We start from the raw sequence: 19,396 nt of genomic DNA, 5'->3' as shown, positions 1-19,396 counted from the left end.
AGGTGATTCTCCCCCTCTGGGCACATGGCTGGATGGCACTTCCTGGGCCTTCTTGGTTGGATGAGGTCATGTGACTAATATTGCCCAGTGAGTTGTGAGCAGAAGGGAAGTGGATTGATTCTGGGCTGAGAGAGTTAATTGCTGGGTGAGGCCCTCCCCGGCTTTCCCTCCTCTGCTGCTGCTGCTGCTGCTGCTGCTGTAGAAGCCTGGATTGAGAGCCCCCCCTCCCCACCCCCTACCAACCTGCATTGTATATATAGTGGGAAATCTGGGCATGGTGTGGGTGGAGGTTACCTCAGCATCACCTAAACCTAGCTTGACCACACCATGCCACTCCCGTTATCACCCTGCAGCAAGCTTTGCAGACCTAAGCACAGAGGCCACATTACAGAAGTCCAGCACTTTGGGGCACCTGGGTGGCTCAGTCAGTTAAACGTCCGACTTCGGCTCAGGTCATGATCTCGCGGTCCGTGAGTTCAAGCCCCGCGTCGGGCTCTGTGCTGACAGCTTGGAGCCTGGCGCCTGTTTCAGATTCTGTGTCTCCCTCTTTCTCTGACCCTCCCCCATTCATGCTCTGTCTCTCTCTGTCTCAAAAATAAATAAACGTTAAAAAAAAAAATTCAGAAGTCCAGCACTAAGGAGAGGATCACGGGAAATCTCTCTCCTACACCTAGCCTCAGGGCTTACAGCCTTCTCATTATTACTTAAATTTTGACAATAATAGTAATAGCTGCTATTTACTGATTATTTACTATGTGCCAGGCCCAGGGCCGGGCTTTTTTTTTTTTTTTTTTTTTTAATTTTTTTTTAATGTTTATTTATTTTTGAGACAGAGAGAGACAGAGCATGAACGGGGGAGGGTCAGAGAGAGAGGGAGACACAGAATCTGAAACAGGCTCCAGGCTCTGAGCTGTCAGCACAGAGCCTGACGCGGGGCTCGAACTCACGGACCGCGAGATCGTGACCTGAGCCGAAGTCGGACGCTTAACCGACTGAGCCACCCAGGCGCCCCCAGGGCCGGGCTTTTTACATGTAGTATGCCATATACTCTTCCTGGCATCTTGAGGACTGCACTCACCAACATCATCAATGATGTAATTGCCAGCTGGAAGGATGTTTCGTTGTTCCTCCCTGGTGCCTCTGAGGCATGTCTCCGTGGTGACCCCAATTCTATTTTCACATTCTTTTCCCTTCTGTGTGCCAGGTGCTATATCTGGGGCTGGAGATCGAGCAGTGAATTACACAGACACAGACATCCCTGCCCTCCTGAAGCTTCAAGTCTAGTGGCGGAGACAGAGGAGTCAGTCGACGATTTCCACTCAGTGTGATAAGACCCAAATAGTGCTAAGGTTGGGAGGTCCAAGGAGCCCTTGGAGGGAACCCATAACCCATCCTGGTAGGGTCAGAGACTTGAAGAAGGAGCAGGTGGTGAGAAAAAAGAATGATCTCGGCAGAAGAGACAGCCTTTGTAACGTCTTGGAGATTGGAGGCTGGTTCAAGGCAGTAGATGATTATGGCTGGGAGTTGAGCAGGGGAATATGGAGAGATGAACCTGGAGAGTTAAGCCAAAGTACATCATGCAGCAGCAGGAAAGGCGCCAGTAAGAAGTGGAGTGCCACTGAACCGCCGTGAGCAAGGGAGGTAACAAGTTCATGGCCAGCTCAGTTGGAAGAGCATGGGACTCTTGATCTCTGGGCGGTGAGTTTGAGCCCTGTGTTGGGTGCAGAGGTGACTTCAATAAACAAAACTAAAAAAAACAAACAAAAACAACAACAGAAAACAAGTTCAGATTTGCATTTGAGAAGGATCCCTGAGCCTCAGTTTCCTCATTTGTATAATGGGGACAATAACAGCACAATCGAGCCATCTGGAGAATTAAATAAAATAACGCATGCAAACCGTGCCCGGCACATAGGTTATTATTCGTTCAGCTAAGAGTCCCTGCCATTGTGAAGCCTTCCACATAGCTCGGTGGTGACTGTAATACATTGTTATATAGCAACTACTTACTTACTTAAGCAGCTACCTCCCAAACTGAGAAATGAAACGATCAAGGGGAAAGACTACGTCTTTATTCTCTCTGTGTTTCCTGTTCCCAGCACAAAGCCCAGAGCCTATTGGGCACTTGGTCAGTGGGGCCCAAGAACTGAACAGTGAAAGAGTGAAAACATCAAAGGGGCAAGGCGGGGTCAGGACGTACCACCACGAGAGGGGGCGCCAAGTTCTTATGAGAGCTCAGGGCTACTGGGGAAGGGAGGGCTCCCCAATCCCCAGCACAGATCACCTGCCAGGACCTTTCTCTAAGGAAGCCCAGGGCGAAGATGGTCGCTTTCTCAAGTCAAATGAGTAGAGAATAATAAAATAAGTGTTTTGTAAACTGCACTCATAGCGCCGATGCTGGCGGCTGCCTCCGCCGCCGCCAGTCGTTAGAGTTTTGACTCTGGGTGTCGCCTTTTCCCGAGCCGCTTGGATCTGTGTGGAAGCGGGTGGGGGCAAATCTGTATGAGGGGTGAGCATGGGCTTGCATCTTGATCCCGAAGTTTGCAAACATTTCCAGTCTAAATCACTGTCATCCGGACTGGGAACCCACCAGACCGTCCCCCTCGGGGAGCTCAAATACGGATCCGGGCGGGTGAAACAGGTCCCTTTGGGAGGGAAGGGATTCGTTGAAAACTATCCGGATAATTTCAGGGGAGGCGAGCGAAGGAGATTCGGGGAGAGCGCGGGAAGGGAAGTGGAAAGGAGGAATAACGGACCTCTGGGGAGTCAGGGGTTAAGCGGGGCTTGGCCCGGAGGAGGAAAGGGCGGAACGAACGCTCGGGGGGGGCGGGCCCTCGGTGCGACCCAAGAAAACAACGGGCCTCGCCGGGCCTGGACGGGTTAAGGGGGCGGGTCCAGGGGAAGCCACGTGCCGGGGCAAGAGGCGATTGGCTCTGCCGGGGTTGTTTGTGAGCGGCCATTGGCGACGTCAGAGCACCTCGACGAGCCGATTGGCCGGGGCTTGGAGGACTGCCGGGACCGGGGCGGGGAGGAGGCCGCGGGCCCCAGTCCCTGGGCCGGGCTGGGCCGCCGCTAGAGCCAGCGCTGCCCGCGGAGGGACTGGAGCCCGAGCCCGAGCAGCGGCCGCTGCCGCCGCAGCCGCCGCCGCCGCCGCCGCCGCCATGCGCTGGGTCCGCGCGCTGCTGAAAAATGCGTCCCTGGCAGGGGCGCCCAAGTACATCGAACACTTCAGCAAGTTCTCCCCGTCCCCGCTGTCCATGAAGCAGTTTCTGGACTTCGGTACGGAGTGCGCGGGGGGCGGCTGGCCGCGGGGGCCCGCGGGGCGCCGGGGGGCGGTAAGTGAAGAGGCCCTGGTCTTGAAGGATCAATGCGGAGGAGAAGAAAGGCCCTGCGTGACAGCGAAGGGTTGCTTGGAAGGGTACCAGGCAGGAAAGGGTTAAGGGGGGGGGGGGGCCGGGACTGGCCCTGAAAGGGTTAAGGTGCCCTGGGGAAGAGCTCTGGACTAGGTCGTTAATGGGAAGTGGGAGCACTGAGAAGGAGGGGTCCAGATGTCTTGCTGGGCTTTGCGAGAGGTCTTGGAGTAAGGGGCAATGAGGCGATGATGTTAGGGTAGGAAGGGAGTGGCATATATCCAGACAGAAAGGGTTAACGGTGGTTGCCCTAGTGGCTCAAAGGGTAGGAGTTGGAGAGGAAATAGGGCGGGGATGCTGGTGGCAGTAACAAGGCAGGATTGGGAGGTGCAACCATCTGGAAGAAGACCTGGGCTGGGCTGGGCACCCTGGGGTCAGGTGGGGCCCAGGCTCTTTCAGAAAGTGTCAACAGGAGGGAGGTCGCTGGTCCCTATACCTCTACCCGCTGAAGGAGCTGGCCCCCAGCTGTCCCAGTGGGCAAGGACACTTGAAGAGCAAATCTGTTTGGGCCTGGCTCCCTGTCCCCAACCGGGCCAAGGCCTGGGGCACCATGAGGTGGAGTCAGGAGGCTTGCAGCCTTGGCTGTCCCTAGGTTTCTGGGCCAGGATCACCCACCAGCAGCGCCCTGGGGGTGCCTCTGGAGCAGAAGCAAAGCTGTGCCAGTGTGGCGACTGAAACAGGCATTGTGTGGGCCCTGTCTGTCTACATGTATTTCCGTGGTGCCAGCTGGGGATTAGGAGGGGATGCCCAGGTCTCTCAAGAGTTGAAGAGACAGTGCCTGGCTCAAGTTACAGCTGCGTCACCGATGGGAGGGGGTGGGGAGGTGGCAGCCAGGACACAGGGCCCCTGTTCCCCAGGACTTGTCTGCCTGTCCCCCTGCCCTGTTCGAGCTGTCCCCGTGTAGGAAAGCCTCCTGGGCCCATTCCCAGCCACCAGCAGTTGTCCGGTCCAAACTGGACCCCAGTTATAGAAATGGGCTAGGTGGGGCTCGTAGTAGGGTTGGGTCCACTTGTAGTACAGTGGGGGAAACAGATCTTCAGAAGGACGGTGACATGCCCTTGGTGGCAGAGTTGGGAGCAGAACTTCGACTCGAATCTAGGTCTTCTGACCCTAGGCCATGGCCTTAGTCTATCACTTGGTCTTCATCTTGAAGCCAGACCAAGGACCAAGGTATTTGGGTTCCCAAGCCTGGGCCCTGTTTGCCCCACAGGCAGGCATTAATGCAAGAGCAACTCTACAGTGGTCATCAAGACCAGCCTAGATGAGGACGGCCTGGGCCCACAATGACGCTGGGCCCCTGCAGCTGCGATGGACCAGGCTTAGCTCCCCTCGGCCATTTCCAGCCCCGGGAAGGGGTGGTTTTCCCGGGCTTCTCTGCCCACCTGGATCAGCCCCACCCCACCCCCTCTACTCTGCAGTTGGAGCTTCTGCTAAGAGAGACAGAAAGACACAAAGTGAGGTCGCTTAGGCCAGAGGTGGCTCCAAGAGTGCCTGGGAGTGGCCCTGTACCCTGCGGTAGAAGGCAAGCAGGGGTCAGTGGGGGCTGGGGAGAGGACGCAAGCTTGAAGAGGGTTCGGAGGGGTGGTATGGAGGTGAGAACAGTGCAGGGGCTTAGGAGAGCTGCTTTGTTTTGTGCCCCTGGTCACTTCTCTGCACTCTCAGGAAGTGAAGGATTTTTTTCCACCTGACCCTGAGATGATCAGTGGCTCCAGTGGTTTGCAGCCTGGTGGGCTCCCCTCTCTCTCTCTCTCTCTCCCTCTAGGGTCCAGCAATGCCTGTGAGAAAACCTCATTCACCTTCCTGAGGCAGGAGCTGCCCGTGCGCCTGGCCAACATCATGAAAGAGATTAACCTGCTTCCCGACCGGGTGCTGAGCACGCCCTCGGTACAGCTGGTCCAGAGCTGGTGAGACCCCTGGCCACTCCCACTCCACTGCCCATGACGCTGCCAGATGCCCCTGGGCTCAGAGATGGAGTCTTTGTGCTTCCAGCAGCCTTGAGGGAGGTGGGGACAGTGGGGAAGCACAGAGGCTCCAAGAGGCTAGAGAGTTGCCCAAGGTCAAGTGGAATGCGAGGCCAAGATAAAGCTCCTAGCCTCCATGCCTGTGGGCCATCCCTATACTTAACCACTCTCCTTCCTCTGGAAACCCAGGATCCCCCTGGGAAATCGTTTTCCGCAGCCAAAACTCAAACCAAGCTCCTGTCACCATTCGCCACTGGCCCTGGTTCTGAAAAGCCAGCACCTACCGGGTAATGTTTATCTGGGGCAACATTGCAGGGCCAGGGAAACAGAAAGAAACGAAGTTTCAAATTATGTAATCCAAGCTACAAGTCAGACTGTTTGGGATGTTGGGAAACACTCAGACCCAGGCACAGTACCTACCCCCAAGAACTTTGGAGGGGCAAGGCCCAAAAGTCGTAGCAGTAGCAGAGGGAAATCCTCAGCAAAGGTCACTCTAGAACTCTGTCCCCGGTTAAGTAACTGGACGGCATCAATCAACGGCCAGTCACGTGAAGAACAAACAGGAGTTTGTAAGGGGCACGAAAGTGGCTAATCATTGTTGGTCTTTGGTGGTACCTGTGCAGAAGCCCTTTGCTGGCTCTTCTGGCAATGGTGTGATGTGGCTGTGGATCCCTGTTGGATTCAGGAGCATGGGTCCACACCTGCTGTGAGCCCAGGGCCATGCTGGGTACGGGAAAACAGCAGCAGCAACTGCCCTCAGGGAGCCTGCGATCTGGTAGGGAGCAGAGTGGGTAAATTAAGAGCTCCATAGGTAGCGGTGGGAGCAATGAGCTGCTGGAGAGTTACTTTTACTTAAGAACCAAAATATTAAAAAAATTTTTTAACGTTGGTTCATTTTTGAGAGACAGAGAGAAGGGGCAGAGAGAGGGAGGCACAGAATCCGAAGCAGGCTCCAGGCTCCGAGCTGTCAGCACGGAGCCCGACGCGGGGCTCGAACTCACGCACCGCCAGATCATGACCTGAGCTGAAGTCGGACGCTCAACCGACTGAGCCCCCCAGGCGCCCCCCACAAGAACCAAAATATTATTCAAAAGTAACATCGGTTAGGTTTTTCTCCTCATTGTAGAAGTATAACATGCCCACTTGGACATTTGGAAAACACGGAAAAGCAGCTAGAAGAGAATGCCAGCCACTACCCTCCACCCCGTAACCAAACACTGGTAGCGTTTCATAAGGTTTTATTGGGGCCTTTCCAGCATTTTTGCTACGCGTGGATAGGCACACGCAGGACTTTCTCCAACTTAATGAGACGCAGTAAGGAAAGCGTTTTGTGCACAAGGCCAGGCGCATAGAAGGTGCACACTGAGTCAGAAAGTTGTGGGGAAGGGGCACCTGCCTGGGTGGCTCAGTGTATTGGGCGACTCATGATCTCGGTTCAGGGGTTTCGGCCCCGCACACGCCTCTGCGCTGGTGGCACAGAGCCTGCTTGGGATTCTCGCTTTCCCTCTCTCTTTCTGCCCCTCTCCCTCGCATGCACATGCTCTCTCTCTCTCTCAAAATTAACAGACGTTTAGAAAAAGAAGCAGAAAGTTGTGGGGAAGTTGAAATGGACGCATAGCGGAGGCAATACATCCCTGGGCCTTACAGGGTGCCTCTGTGAGCCTAGAACTAGAAGGAAGGGAAGGGCATTCCAGGCCTTGGAACTGCCAGTGCCGAGGTGTAGAGGCAGGCCTCTGAGACCTCACTCTGTGCCTATAGTGCTTTGGATACAAGCTGTGAAGGGGGGAGGGCGGAAACTGGTCTTCCTATAGCCCCACCAGGTCACCCCTCGCTGGGCCCTGTCCCTCTGAAGTGCAGGACATCTGAGCCAGCTGGCATTTCCCACCATGGGGCGTGTGGAAGTCGCAGGGAGGAGACAGAAGGTGCCATCTGGTCCCCCGCTCCTCCTCCGGCTCTGCCCGGCTGACTGGCTGACTGCCTCTCCAGCAGGTCCCTGACTCCAAGACAGGCCCTCTCGGGCCCCTCCCGGGACGCCGTGTTCCTAGGAGAGCCGGAGGATGTCTGTCAGGGTGTAGGGGAGCAGGGAGCTGCTGAACTGCCCGTGACGCCCCCAGGCTCCTGCACAGGCCATTCCTGAGAGTGAATTGCACATGGGCGGGCTTGGCCTGGCTTTTCTTCCCCGAAAGCTTGGAAGTGGCGTCCAGCAACAGAAGGTGGGAGCGGAGTTAGACAAGAGAGAACCCCTCCCGGTGGATGATTTAACTCACAGGAGAGCAGGCGACGGGACTGCTAGAGTGAGTGTCCTGGTACACTGAAGAGAAGCCTGCTGAGGTTTTTTTTCCAGAAAACGGGCATCGGCCGCAGCAAGAGAAGCTGAAGTGTGAGGGGAGGAAGGACTTTCCGATGGGGACGAGGTGGCTGCCTGTGAGAGAGTGCATACCTCCTCCAGGAGCTTGGATGCAGAGGTGGAGGTGGGCAGGGTTCGCACGACAGCAGGGGGACCACATACCAAGGAGCCTGGCAGGAGGGCCACTGTCCTCAGAGTCTGATGGGTAGGGAGGAAATGCCGTCCCTTGGGAAATGGGAGAGGCCTGTGCAAATGCAATCAGAGGCAGTGGTGCTAAGATGTGGCGATAGCTAGCGAGTTTCTCAGCTGCTGAGAGAGTCTAGGCAAGGGTGGAGGGTCAGTGTGGACAAGCTGAGCATTCCTGGTTTTAAATAAACCTGATAAATTGTTTCAACCAGGCAGACCTGGTGCAGAGGGCGCCTGTTTTGGAAGCGACTGGAAGAGAGTAGAAAGCCCTGGTCGTTGGTGTCGGTGTCAGCACACTTGACTTTGAGGCTTGGCTTTGCTGCTTGCTGGACCCTTCATCCTTGGCAAGCCTCTGGCCTCCCTGAGCCTCGGCTTCCTCCCCCGTAAAATGGGGATCCATCCCGGTTCTAAGGGCAGATGCCACCGTTAGATGCCCCGAGCTCCGGGGCGGCAGTGCCTCCAGGCCAAAGATCTGTGACTGTGGCCGAGGTTCTCTTAGACAATGTGGTAATAATAGCGATGGCAATGACCAAAGCAAACAGACCCGGAGGGCCTGCTGTGCATCAGGAACTAGGCATGTCCGTGTATTCCCGCACTTAGCGCTCCCGACCGCCCGAGGAAGGAGGCCTTGTTTTTATCCCCATTTCATAGATGAGCAGGCTGAGGTTCAGAGAGGTGAAGACACAGGTGTGAGATCACTCAGGCTGCTGGTGAGAGAGCCGGGACTCCAGCAGCGGCCTTGTGACCTGGTGGCTGCGTGCATGAGGGGAGGGGAAGAGTGCTGTGTTTGGGGGAGGGTGGGGTGGGCAGCGACGTGGATCAGAGGTTTCCACACTCACGAAGCGAGTCCGCCACAGACAGTAGGGCTCCCCTTATCGGAACGTGTGCCACCTAGGGATGCTGAGCACAGAGCAGGAGAGAAAGCCAGCCCAAGGAGGAGGGCGTGGCACTGGTAGGCGTGTGCTTCCAGAAGGTAGGGGGTTAAGTGAGATTAAGAATCTCCTGCCACCAAGGGGTGGCAGGGAAAGGGGCCGGGGGCCGTATGGCCAGCACCTTCTCATGAACCTCCCTGGTCCGTCAGTGAGGTCTAGACCCCGCACCCCAACCCTACAGGAACCACGGCCCTTGAGAACCCAGGGCCCGCCGTACCCCAGGCATGGGGTTGGGGCTGGGGCCAAATTGTCACCGACCCCCTCACCCACTCCTTCCAGGATCAGAGTTGAGACTGAGAACCTCAGAGTGCTATTGCCGTGAACCCCACTTTATAGCCGGGGACCTGAGCGGCTCAGCGGCTTCTGTAGCCACAGGACCCGAGTCTGCCTGGCTCAGGGACTGCACCCAGCACCCCTCCACAGAGCAGCTTCCATCTGGACGATGCAGGGCAGGTCTGTCACCTCCCCCTCCTCAAATGGCCACGGCCTCGTTCACACTTCTTATTCCCAGCGGCTGTGGACGTTACTGCATGGTGTGCACTCACCCCCTCCACCTCGCCACACGTTCCGCCACCCCCACCCCTCCCCCACCTCCCAAATCCAGGGCTCTGGGCAGGCTAGAAGGCCCCAGAAGGCAGGCGCCCCGGGGCCTGATTTGCTGAGGTCGGCAGGCCCAGGCCTTCCCTAGGGCAGCTGTGTCGGGCCCCCACTGCCGGCTGGGCCTGCTCTGTCCGGCCATGGGTTTGGGGGACGGATAAACTTGGAAGTGAAGTGGCGTGCCTGTCATTGCACCACCGCTTTCGGGCCTCCCGGGTCCGAGCCCAGTTCTTTCTCCGGCCCTCGGAGCGGGGGGCAGTGCAGGAGCCAGCGAGCCTCACTCTTTCCCCGGTGCCTCTCCCTTTAGGACCCGATCGTGACATCCGGTGCAGCAGACTTTGCAAGGCTTCAGGCCGGGGCCGGGGTCCTCTGGGAAAATCCTTCCCATCCTCTCCTCTCCCCTCCTGAGAGTCCACCGGGGAGGACTACTCCCCAGAAGGAAAGGCCCTGCGAGGCAGGCCGGCAGGGGTTCTAACCCAGGGGTTCTGGGCTCCACTCCCCAGCTGGTTTCCTCCCCTTCCTCTCTTCTATCTACCCCAGCCTTGCACCTTTGCAGGTGTTCTCCCCAGATCCCCTCGCCCTCCCAGAATCCTGAGCGTGAAGCTTATCCTGGGCATGGCAGTGAGGGGGCGGAACAGGGATCTGGCGGCACACAGCCTACGAGAGAGAGAGAGAGAGAGAGAGAGAGGCCCTGCTCTGCACGGTAGCCCCCTCATCTGTGGAATGGGTGTAGCAGGAGCACCTAGCTCCCAGGTTAACGTGGAGGCTAACGTAGGGGAGCAGGCAAGCACAGGGCCGAGCCCTGTCCGAGCCTGGCCCCCTGGAAACGCCGGCCACCATCACATCGGCCCCAGCACTGTGAGGACCAGTGTAGGTGGCAGGCAGCTGGCCACACGGTGTGGACTTGGAGTCAGACAGACGTGGATTTGAAGCCCAGCGCGACATTTAAACCTCCACTCGTGACAAGGACACACATCTAGAGAGTGCTCACTGTGTGCTAGGCACTGTGCCAACGGTCATGTTCGACCCTCACTGAAAGGTAGCAATGGCAGTAGGTACAAGACCCTCCGTTTTCCTGAGGCGGAAACTCAGGCCCAGGGAGGCTGCACGGCTTACACAGGCAACACAGCCACGAAGTGGGAAAGCCAGGACAGTGACACGAAGTGGGAAAGCCAGGACAGTGACTCAGTGGAGCCAGCCCCCAAGCCAGCTTTCCCACTCTCTCCTCCGCTGTCTGAAGCAAGAGAGGGAAGACAGCGGTTGGTAGGTGAAGGGGGAAGGGTATTCTGCACAGAGGGACCCGCGGGGACACGGAGGTGAGCATTTTGAGCAGACGGCACTACGGGCTGGCAAGAGTGCCGGAGGCTTGAGTCTTCTCTTACCCCACCTCCCAGCTGTACGGCCGCTTCAGGCCTCAGTTGAGGAACCTGTGAAACGGGGCTAATTCCTGCTCGTCATACCTGTCAAGGTCAAAGCACTGTGTACAAAGGAATGCTCCTGCTGCGGAGGGGCCTCTCCTAGAGACTCTTGGGCCCCACAGCCCTCTGCCCCAGGCAACCCCTTCCTGCTGGCTAGAAGCGTTTCTCCCGGAGAGAGGCTCTGCTTGGTGGCCTTCCCCAGGAGAGCAGCCTGTGGACTGGGCATGTCAGCCGGGGCACAGCGGGGGTCCCGGCTCACAGGGGCTCTAGGTTGACACAGGCTCTGGGTTGATACCCTCTGCTGCCACGGGTGGGCCTGACTCCCTTTCACCGGCCGGTCCCCTGCTGCCCCGAGTTCAGGACTTCCTAACACTCCCCCGGTTACCTAGCTGTTTTGTAGATCCTGAGGAAATTGGCCTCCCAACGAGGCCTGCGGATGGGAGCAGCAGGCGGCCACGTACCCCTGGCGGCCACGTACCCCTGTCGGGCCTTTGGAGTGGAGTGAGCTTTCCTGGTTCGCTGGGGGCTCCAGCCCCACCCATGGCCAGGGCCGGGCCTGCCTGCCCCACTCCTGTGTCCTTCCCACCTGCCCTTCAAAATCCACTCCCCTGGGCAGACTGCACGGCTCCTGTGCCCAGCCCAGAGTATTAGGCTATAATCCTCACTGAGCCTGGGCTCCAACATGCCCCGGGCTGGCCAGCCGTGCCCCGTGGGATGAAACAGCAACCCGACAGGTCAGATGTTACGGTCGGTTTCCGTGAAGGGCGCTCAGGGAGGTTAAGTGACTTGCTCCAGCCTCCTCTCACTGCAGAATCTTGGTCCGTAATCCATGAGGCCCCGGGCGTGGGATGATCTCCAGTGCCCTCCTGAGACTGCCATTCTTAGATCCCAAAGCAAAGGTGCTATATGGGGGACCAGCAAATGAGAGATGTTCTTGCATAACTTACTGTGTTGTCAGGGAGATTCGCATACAGATGAAACGCATTGGGAAAAAGTGTGGTGCGGCCTGTCGACCAGTGCCGTTCGGGTGCCGCCCACCGTAGAGGCGGGACAGGCATGGGGCCAGCTGTCAGGTGGAAAGGGGGGCCGGGCCTGGCCTGGAGCTGAGGTCATGTCCCCCCTCCCCCACTGCACACAGGTATGTCCAAAGTCTCCTGGACATCATGGAGTTCCTGGACAAAGACCCCGAGGACCATCGTACCCTGAGCCAGTGAGTGAGGGCCTCCACCGGGGGCAGGAGGGCAGGTGCAGGCGAGGGGGCTCGGGGTCACAGCCCAGATGCAGAAATGCCAGGAGGATGGAAGAAATGACCTCTGTCCTCAAGGCTATCTAGGCTGAGGGGGGAGTTGGCCCCTGGCCTCGGTGTCCCTGAGTCTGACTGGGGGATCCGAGCCCCTGCCCGTGAAGAGTTCCCAGCTGTCAGACAGGCGGTGGGAGATTCAGGGCGGGCTTGGGAAGCAGTGGGGAAGGCACCGTGTGTCCGTCAGGTTGGGAAGGGTCGAGTGAATGAAGACTCGGGGAGAGGAGGTCAGAGGTGGGGAGGAGCCCGAGGGGGCCCCAGGGTTGGGACAGGGCGGGGGGCCGACAGCCGCCGTGCCCTGCAGGTTCACCGATGCCCTGATCACCATCCGGAACCGCCACAACGACGTGGTGCCCACCATGGCGCAGGGCGTGCTGGAGTACAAGGACACCTACGGCGACGACCCGGTCTCCAACCAGAACATCCAGTACTTTCTGGACCGCTTCTACCTCAGCCGCATTTCCATCCGCATGCTCATCAACCAGCACAGTGAGCGGGGGCTGGGGCAGGTGGCTCAGGACCCGGAAGAGGGATCCTGGCTCCACGGCAGAGAAGGAACACAGCAGCAATGAGGCGTGTTGTTCTCCGTGTCTGTAGGATGCAAAATCATGTTCCCTCCCTACACACTGTCCCGTGTGGTACTCGTCAAAACCCTCTCTAGTACTTTCGGCAACAGTTTGCTGTTCCGAGTCCCCCAGTCCCAAAGTATTCACTGTGATTGTTGAGAGATTGTAACCAGTTGAAAGTCAAATGAGTTCCTCATGCTCAGATCATTTCTGATGCGGGACGGGGAAAATCATTTTTGTAAGTGGTTTAGCAGAAGCAGGAAGAAATGTAATGTGGGCTGTGTGGGGGAGGAGGCTCTCTGAGCAGACTTCAGGTCTGCAAACAGTCCAGACGGGGAGGAGGTGGGGGGGAGAGGTGTTAAACTTAGGGGTGGAGTCAGAGAGCCCTGGGGGCAGGAGGGGAGCCCCACGGACAGCACCCTTCCTTCCTGCCTACAGCCCTGATTTTTGACGGCAGCACCAACCCGGCCCACCCCAAACACATTGGCAGCATCGACCCCAACTGCAACGTCTCCGAGGTGGTGAAGGGTAAGCCGTACCCGCCGTGCTGGCCCACACGGAGGAGCCCCAGAGACCCCCTTCAGGCCACCTGGCCCGAGGCTGAGCCATTCCCCGGCGGGTGGAGGCCTCGTCCCCTTGGGTGTAATGTTAGCGAGGCCCACCCCCCCCCCCAAGCCAGTGCCAAGAGGGCCGGCTGCCTGCTGGGACCGCCCCATTCCCTAAATGGCCCCTCTCTTCTCTCAGATGCCTATGATATGGCCAAGCTCCTGTGTGACAAGTACTACATGGCCTCCCCTGACTTGGAGATCCAAGAGATCAATAGTGAGTGAACAAGGCCGTGTGTGTGTGTGTGTGTGTGTGTGTGTGTGTGTGTGTGTGTGTTTGTCTAAGGGCTCCGGAGTAGAAGGTGATATGGGAGAGTCAGGAAAAGAACTGGGGGGGGGGAAAAAAAGGAAAAGCACTGGATGGGGCAGAAACAGAGCTAGTATTGACTTATTATTAGCAGTATCATTACTAATTTATATTAAGCATTTATTAGGCAGTAAACACGCCAGGCAAGGCACTCTGTTCTCGTGGAGGCTACGTTCTTGGTGCTGGGTGTTAGCCAGTGAACAAATAATAAACAAGCTAATTTCAGATGGTGACAAGTGATGGGGAGGAAGCAAGATGAGGTCACACGACAGCGATGGCGAGGAGCGGCGTATTTAATAGGGTATCAATTTGGCTGCCCTTCCAGAATCCAGACAACAGTGGCTTAATTAAAAGAGAGGTTTCCCCCTCTCCAGCCCCTGGGGCAGAGCAGTCAGAGCTGGCCACCCACCCTGAGGTCTCAGCTCCAGCTGGAGAAGGGGAAGAAGATGTAGAAGGCAGGGCTCAGGGGGTGGACAGTCACTCCCCTAAGTCACCTGGCCATGCCCGGCTGCCAGGGAGCCTGGGAATTCAGTCTAGCTGGGCAGCCATGTGCCCGTTAAAACTTTGGGGGAGAGGGTGTCTATTACCAAAAGAGGAAGGCAAGAGGGGATACAAGAAGGTGGCTGCAAGGGTCCTACTTTGGATGGGGTGGTCAGGGACCAGCAGGACCAGTGAGTGGGCTGGGAGATGGGCGGGAAGGGGTTGGAGACAGAGGCCAGGGCACGCAGGGCCCATGGCCACAGACAGGAGCTGGGATTTTGTGTGCAGCGGGAAGCCCATCAGAGGATTTGAAACACAGCGATGCCAGGGTCTGACTTACGTTGTGAAGATATTTAGAGGTTGGAGGGGGTGGGTGAGACCTCAGGAAGACCGGTTAGGAGGTCACTGCAGGAATCCACAGGAGGGCAAGGCAGCAGAGACGAAAAAAAGGGTAGATTTGATAAAAAGAAATAGAGAGGCCAGGACCTGCTGATGAATCAGGGGCATAGGAGAAAGGGCCATCAGGGATCTGGAAGTTTCTGTACCCTTCCCCTCCCCCACCTGCTCCTTAGCCGCCCTCTACCTGGGTTCCAGAAACCTAGGTAGGTATTTCATGCCTGGAAGTCATGCTGCCCACATCCTTAAGGCCCAGTTCAAGTTCAGGTCCTCGGAAAAGCCTTCCTGCACCTCCTAGAAAACATAGTTGGGCACCCACCTACCTCTGTTTGAATTCCTTGAGGACAAAGATAGAAGGGCAGAGACAGGCTACTTTACTTCAGTATCCCTGGGGTCAAGTTCAGGGCCTGGCACATAGCTCTGGGTACCACACCCAATGTGAAAGTCAGTTGTGTGTTTGTCCAGACTTGAATTTCCAAGATGGTAGGGCTGAGTTTTATTCAACTTTATGCCCCACTGCCCAGCGCAGGGCCTGAGATTCCTTCATTCCTTAATCCACTGCACACTTTTTGAGCTCCTGCTACAAAGCTCTGTGCCAGGTACCTGGAAAAGACACCAAGAAACTCTCCAGGCCAGAGCGATTCTTGAGGGGCAGAGTGCTGCTCTAAGAGTCATGTGCAGGGGCGCCTGGGTGGCTTGGTCGGTTAAGCATCCGACTTCGGCTCAGGTCATGATCTCACGGTCCGTGAGTTCGAGCCCCGCGTCGGGCTCTGGGCTGACAGCTCAGAGCCTGGAGCCTGTTTCAGATTCTGTGTCTCCCTCTCTCTCTGACCCTCCCCTGTTCATGCTCTGTCTCTCTCTGTCTCAAAAATAAATAAAAACGTTAAAAAAAAAAATTAAAAAAAAAAAAAAAAGAGTCATGTGCAGCACCTCTCCCCTCCCCCCACTGGATTAAAAAATCTCTCCAGGGGGCGCCCCTGGGTGGCTGTCAGTTAAGCAACCAACTTCGGCCCAGGTCATGATCTCGTGGTTTGTGGGTTCGAGCCCCGCGTCGGGCTCTGTGCTGACGGCTCGGAGCCTGGAGCCTGCTTCGGATTCTGTGTCTCCCTCTCTCTCTCTGCCCCTCCCCCACTTGTGCTCTGTCTCTCTCTCAAAAATAAATAAACATTAAAAAAAAAAAAAAAAAAAAAGAACTCCCAGGGATTCTGGTGTCCGGGTGAATGCTAGGAGGCTGGATATAGGATGGATAGATACTTCTTGAGTGGATGGGTGGCTCGATAAACAGTGGATCAAGAGCAGGATGGATCTGCACCCTCTGGATGCATGGATAACTGAGAAGGATAGATGTTTGAATAGATGCATAGTTGAGGGACAGTTGGATGGTTGAATGGACACTGGATGGGTAGTTGGAGGAATTCATAAATGTTGACCATTAAACATCAGTGGTTGGATGGATGGACGAACAGATGGATGGACGGACATTTTATAACGGATGGGTACCGTATGAATAGATAGATGGTTGAACGGACGCCGAATGAATGGACAGCTGGATGAACAATTGCCGGATGGGTGGCCCAGCAGATGGTTGGACGATAGATGGGTGGTTGAGTGCTGGGTCCTAGGTGCTGAGTGAATGAATGCAGAATGGTGACCTCTCGACAGTTTTCTGATCCTTGGTCTTGACTTTCCCCGCAGCCTCCAACTCCAAACAGCCAATTCACATGGTCTATGTCCCTTCCCACCTCTACCACATGCTTTTTGAACTCTTCAAGGTAAGGGGGCGGGGGATGGCCCTCCGTCTGTGGGGTTGGGGGTGGTTGGGCCAGGCTGCTCCCACTCATCACTTCCCCCTTTCCCTTCACAGAATGCCATGCGCGCAACTGTGGAAAGCCACGAGTCCAGCCTTGTCCTCCCACCTATCAAGGTCATGGTGGCCTTGGGTGAGGAAGATCTGTCCATCAAAGTATGTGGCTCTTGGTTTGGGCCCGGAGGACAGCGGGGTGGGAACTTCCCTCCCACCATGAGATGGGCTCAGAGAAGACCCTGGGGATGGGGACGACCAAGAGAGGGTCAGGGGTGTCAGGGTGTGGGCGGCGTGAGCACTGACGACATATCCGTCTCCCCCAGATGAGTGACCGGGGTGGGGGAGTCCCCCTGAGGAAGATCGAGCGACTCTTCAGCTACATGTACTCCACAGCCCCCACCCCCCAGCCAGGCACTGGAGGGACCCCACTGGTGAGACGGCTTCTCTCCAGTCCCCCCCACCCCCACCTCCTAAAGGATGCCTGTCTTTTCACCTCCTCAAACAGTCACTGTCCCCATCACTTGCCTCCTCGATTCCCGTGGCCTTTGTTCTTGTATGGCTGTGTGTGGTGTCAGTCACCTTTCCCAGTCTGGGGGGTTGGGGGGCGGGGGAGGGCACGTCTCCCACTCCCCCCACCCCCCAGCCTGTGGCTGCCTTCTGACCTGACCTGCAGGTATCTGTCTGTCACCTTTCCTCACCTCTCCCTCTCACACTAGGGCCCCACGAAGTTACTGCCTCTCTCTCTGCTTTGTTCACTCTCCAGCACCTCCCTGCCTTCCCAGCAGAGCAGGAGGTGTGGGAACGGGAGCCCTTGGACCTGTCCAGACCCACTGGCTCCCAGGGCCAAGCTCCTCTGCCTCCCCTGCTTCCTACCAACCCCAGCTGAGACGGCTCAGCCTTTCTGGCTCCACCAGACCCATTTCCCTCACCCCCGGGGGATCCTGGGAATCCCCTGGCCCTAACCCCAACTCGGCACATGGGTCCCTGCAGCTCTAGGAGGCCCAGCACCAGCCTCCACATCACGCTCCCTTGCTGCCCCCTTGTAGGCTGGCTTCGGGTACGGGCTCCCCATTTCCCGCCTCTACGCCAAGTACTTCCAGGGAGACCTGCAGCTCTTCTCCATGGAGGGCTTTGGGACCGATGCTGTCATCTACCTCAAGGTGAGGCTCCTAGACCGCAGGGCCCGGCTTGTGGGGTTTCCTGGCGTGTCGGCCTGCTGTTGGGTTTCTTCTCCATCCCCCCAGTCCTCTCCCCATTCCAGACCGAGAATCAGAGCAAAGCTATAGTTCCCCAACCCCCAGGCATTCCCAACCCGGCAGGCAATTTAAGGAAGTTCACGGTCTATGACCAAGACCCCTGTTCTGGGGGCCTTTGACTTCTTATACCCAGGAGGAAGGGGCGTACCATAGAGAACTTGTCATTCAGCTCAGGAAGAGACTGAGGCCCAGCGTCCGTGACCCTGTTCAAGGTCACAGCCTACCCTCCCTCTGCCTCCCTGACCTTTTCAGTGAGCAGCCTCCCTGAATGGGCAGGAGCAAGGCACAGAAGGGACAGGTCCTTTCGTGGGTCTTTCTGGGCCAGGGTCAGTTGTCTCAGCCAGTGTCTGGCACCTGGCTGGGCTGACTCAGACATGGTCACGTTCAGAGGCCACCACAACCCACCCAGGGGGAAAGGGCGATCTCCTGAGGAGTGGGTGAGGCGCTGGGAAGCGGGACAAGCTGACCCTAGTGCTCTCCAGGCCCTGTCCACGGACTCCGTGGAACGCCTGCCCGTCTACAACAAGTCAGCCTGGCGTCACTACCAGACCATCCAGGAGGCGGGCGACTGGTGTGTGCCCAGCACGGAGCCCAAGAACACGTCCACCTACCGTGTCAGCTAGGGGCCGCCTCGCTCCCCTGCACCTGAGAGGATGGACTGCTGTCTCTGGGACTGGCCACCACGGTGACCCTCCCCAGCCCCCCCCCAGGTGGGGGGGAGGCTCCCCCTGATGACCAGCTTCTGTCTCTGTGGAAATCATGGTGACCAGTCCATGGGGGGCCCCTAAGTGCCAATCTCTGTCTCCACGGAGACCCCTAAGTAGTCTCCCTGGTGTTCAGGCTCGGTGGGCAATGCCTGAGGACGGGGGACCGTCTCCATCCTGATGGGGTATCCCAGAGCTATGTTTCCATGGCAGTCCTCCTTCTGAGACCAGGGCTGCCACTTTGCTGCCAGGGGTCCTGGGTCCCCCTCACTGCCCTCCACGGCCCTGACCTTCCAAGTGGACACCCTGCTTGCCTTCTCCTCCTCCCCCAGCCCGTGCAGGCATCCTGGCCCTCGTCCAGTGTCAGCATTAGGAAGGAGCCGGGCGTCCCCGGGTGGAGAAAGGGGGTTGCACCCTTGGGCCCCTGGCTGGGGACCTGGTCCGACAGCGCCTCCCTCCACCCGGAACTTTGAAGGTCAAGGTTAGGAGGCGGGAGTTCTCACCCAGGGCTCACCCTTAAAGTGGGAGACCCTGGGAGGCCCCAGAGATCAGCTGCCCTCAGCCAAGCTTCTCAGAGCCCCTCAGGCACCTCCCAAGCCCTCCCCTGGCATGTCCTCACATGCACACACCCACCTGCCGGCCCCACAGCCACACGGTTCCACCTGAGCTCCAGACCCCACCTCCCACTGTGCCTGGACACGCAGGTGCTTGGGGTGGCTTTCTCCCTAGAATGCTCTATGTGCATAGCTCGTTTTATAGCCCTGAAAGCCCCCACCCTTCCCCTTAGCACACAGGGGGTTAAAGTTGTGTGTTCCTCCTAGTGGCTGTGATGATGACCGTGACATCCACAGTAAAGAGGAGATTGAATGAGACCGTGTCCTGGCTGCTTTCCTGGGCGGGGGGGAAGGAGATCCACATGCATAAACAACACACGCAGACTGCAGTCCCTGTGACTACCGTATGACGCGCCCAGGACACCCGGCCCAGGGCATGACTCAGTGTCTGCCACGAGCACAGCACCAGGCAAAGCCATCCGTTCAGAACACCCGACAGTACAGCACCTGCCCCCGCCACCCTCCAACACCCCACCACCCTCAAGGCCCAGCGCAGCCTCCCGACCCAGCCCA

At 57.5% G+C, this 19,396-nt stretch overlaps 1 protein-coding gene across 1 annotated transcript; it reads left to right on the top strand.

The window, feature by feature from the left end:
• The first annotated feature begins 3,001 nt into the window (after positions 1-3,001).
• Positions 3,002-19,139, top strand: PDK2 (pyruvate dehydrogenase kinase 2). The gene is made up of 11 exons (XM_045488453.1): positions 3,002-3,279; positions 5,173-5,314; positions 11,990-12,061; positions 12,456-12,640; positions 13,156-13,245; positions 13,462-13,539; positions 16,201-16,277; positions 16,370-16,468; positions 16,633-16,740; positions 17,356-17,469; positions 18,048-19,139. Exons 1-11 carry the CDS (start codon positions 3,162-3,164, stop codon positions 18,186-18,188), a joined length of 1,224 nt encoding a protein of 407 aa, XP_045344409.1. The 5' UTR covers positions 3,002-3,161; the 3' UTR covers positions 18,189-19,139.
• Positions 19,140-19,396: the final 257 nt, after the last annotated feature.

The sequence above is a fragment of the Leopardus geoffroyi genome, chromosome E1 (genome assembly GCF_018350155.1).
Source record: "Leopardus geoffroyi isolate Oge1 chromosome E1, O.geoffroyi_Oge1_pat1.0, whole genome shotgun sequence".
Taxonomy (NCBI): Eukaryota; Metazoa; Chordata; class Mammalia; order Carnivora; family Felidae; genus Leopardus; species Leopardus geoffroyi.
The sequence above is the reverse complement of the archived record's forward strand: the minus strand, read 5'-3'. Positions and strand labels throughout refer to the sequence as shown.

Bases quoted from the DNA above. Each gene is read 5' to 3' on its own strand.
- PDK2 (XM_045488453.1), top strand. From the start codon at position 3,162: ATGCGCTGGGTCCGCGCGCTGCTGAAAAATGCGTCCCTGGCAGGGGCG. The intron at 3,280-5,172 runs GTACGGAGTGCG...CTCTCCCTCTAG, and splicing joins GAAGCAGTTTCTGGACTTCG to GGTCCAGCAATGCCTGTGAG. The intron at 16,278-16,369 runs GTAAGGGGGCGG...TTCCCTTCACAG, and splicing joins TGCTTTTTGAACTCTTCAAG to AATGCCATGCGCGCAACTGT.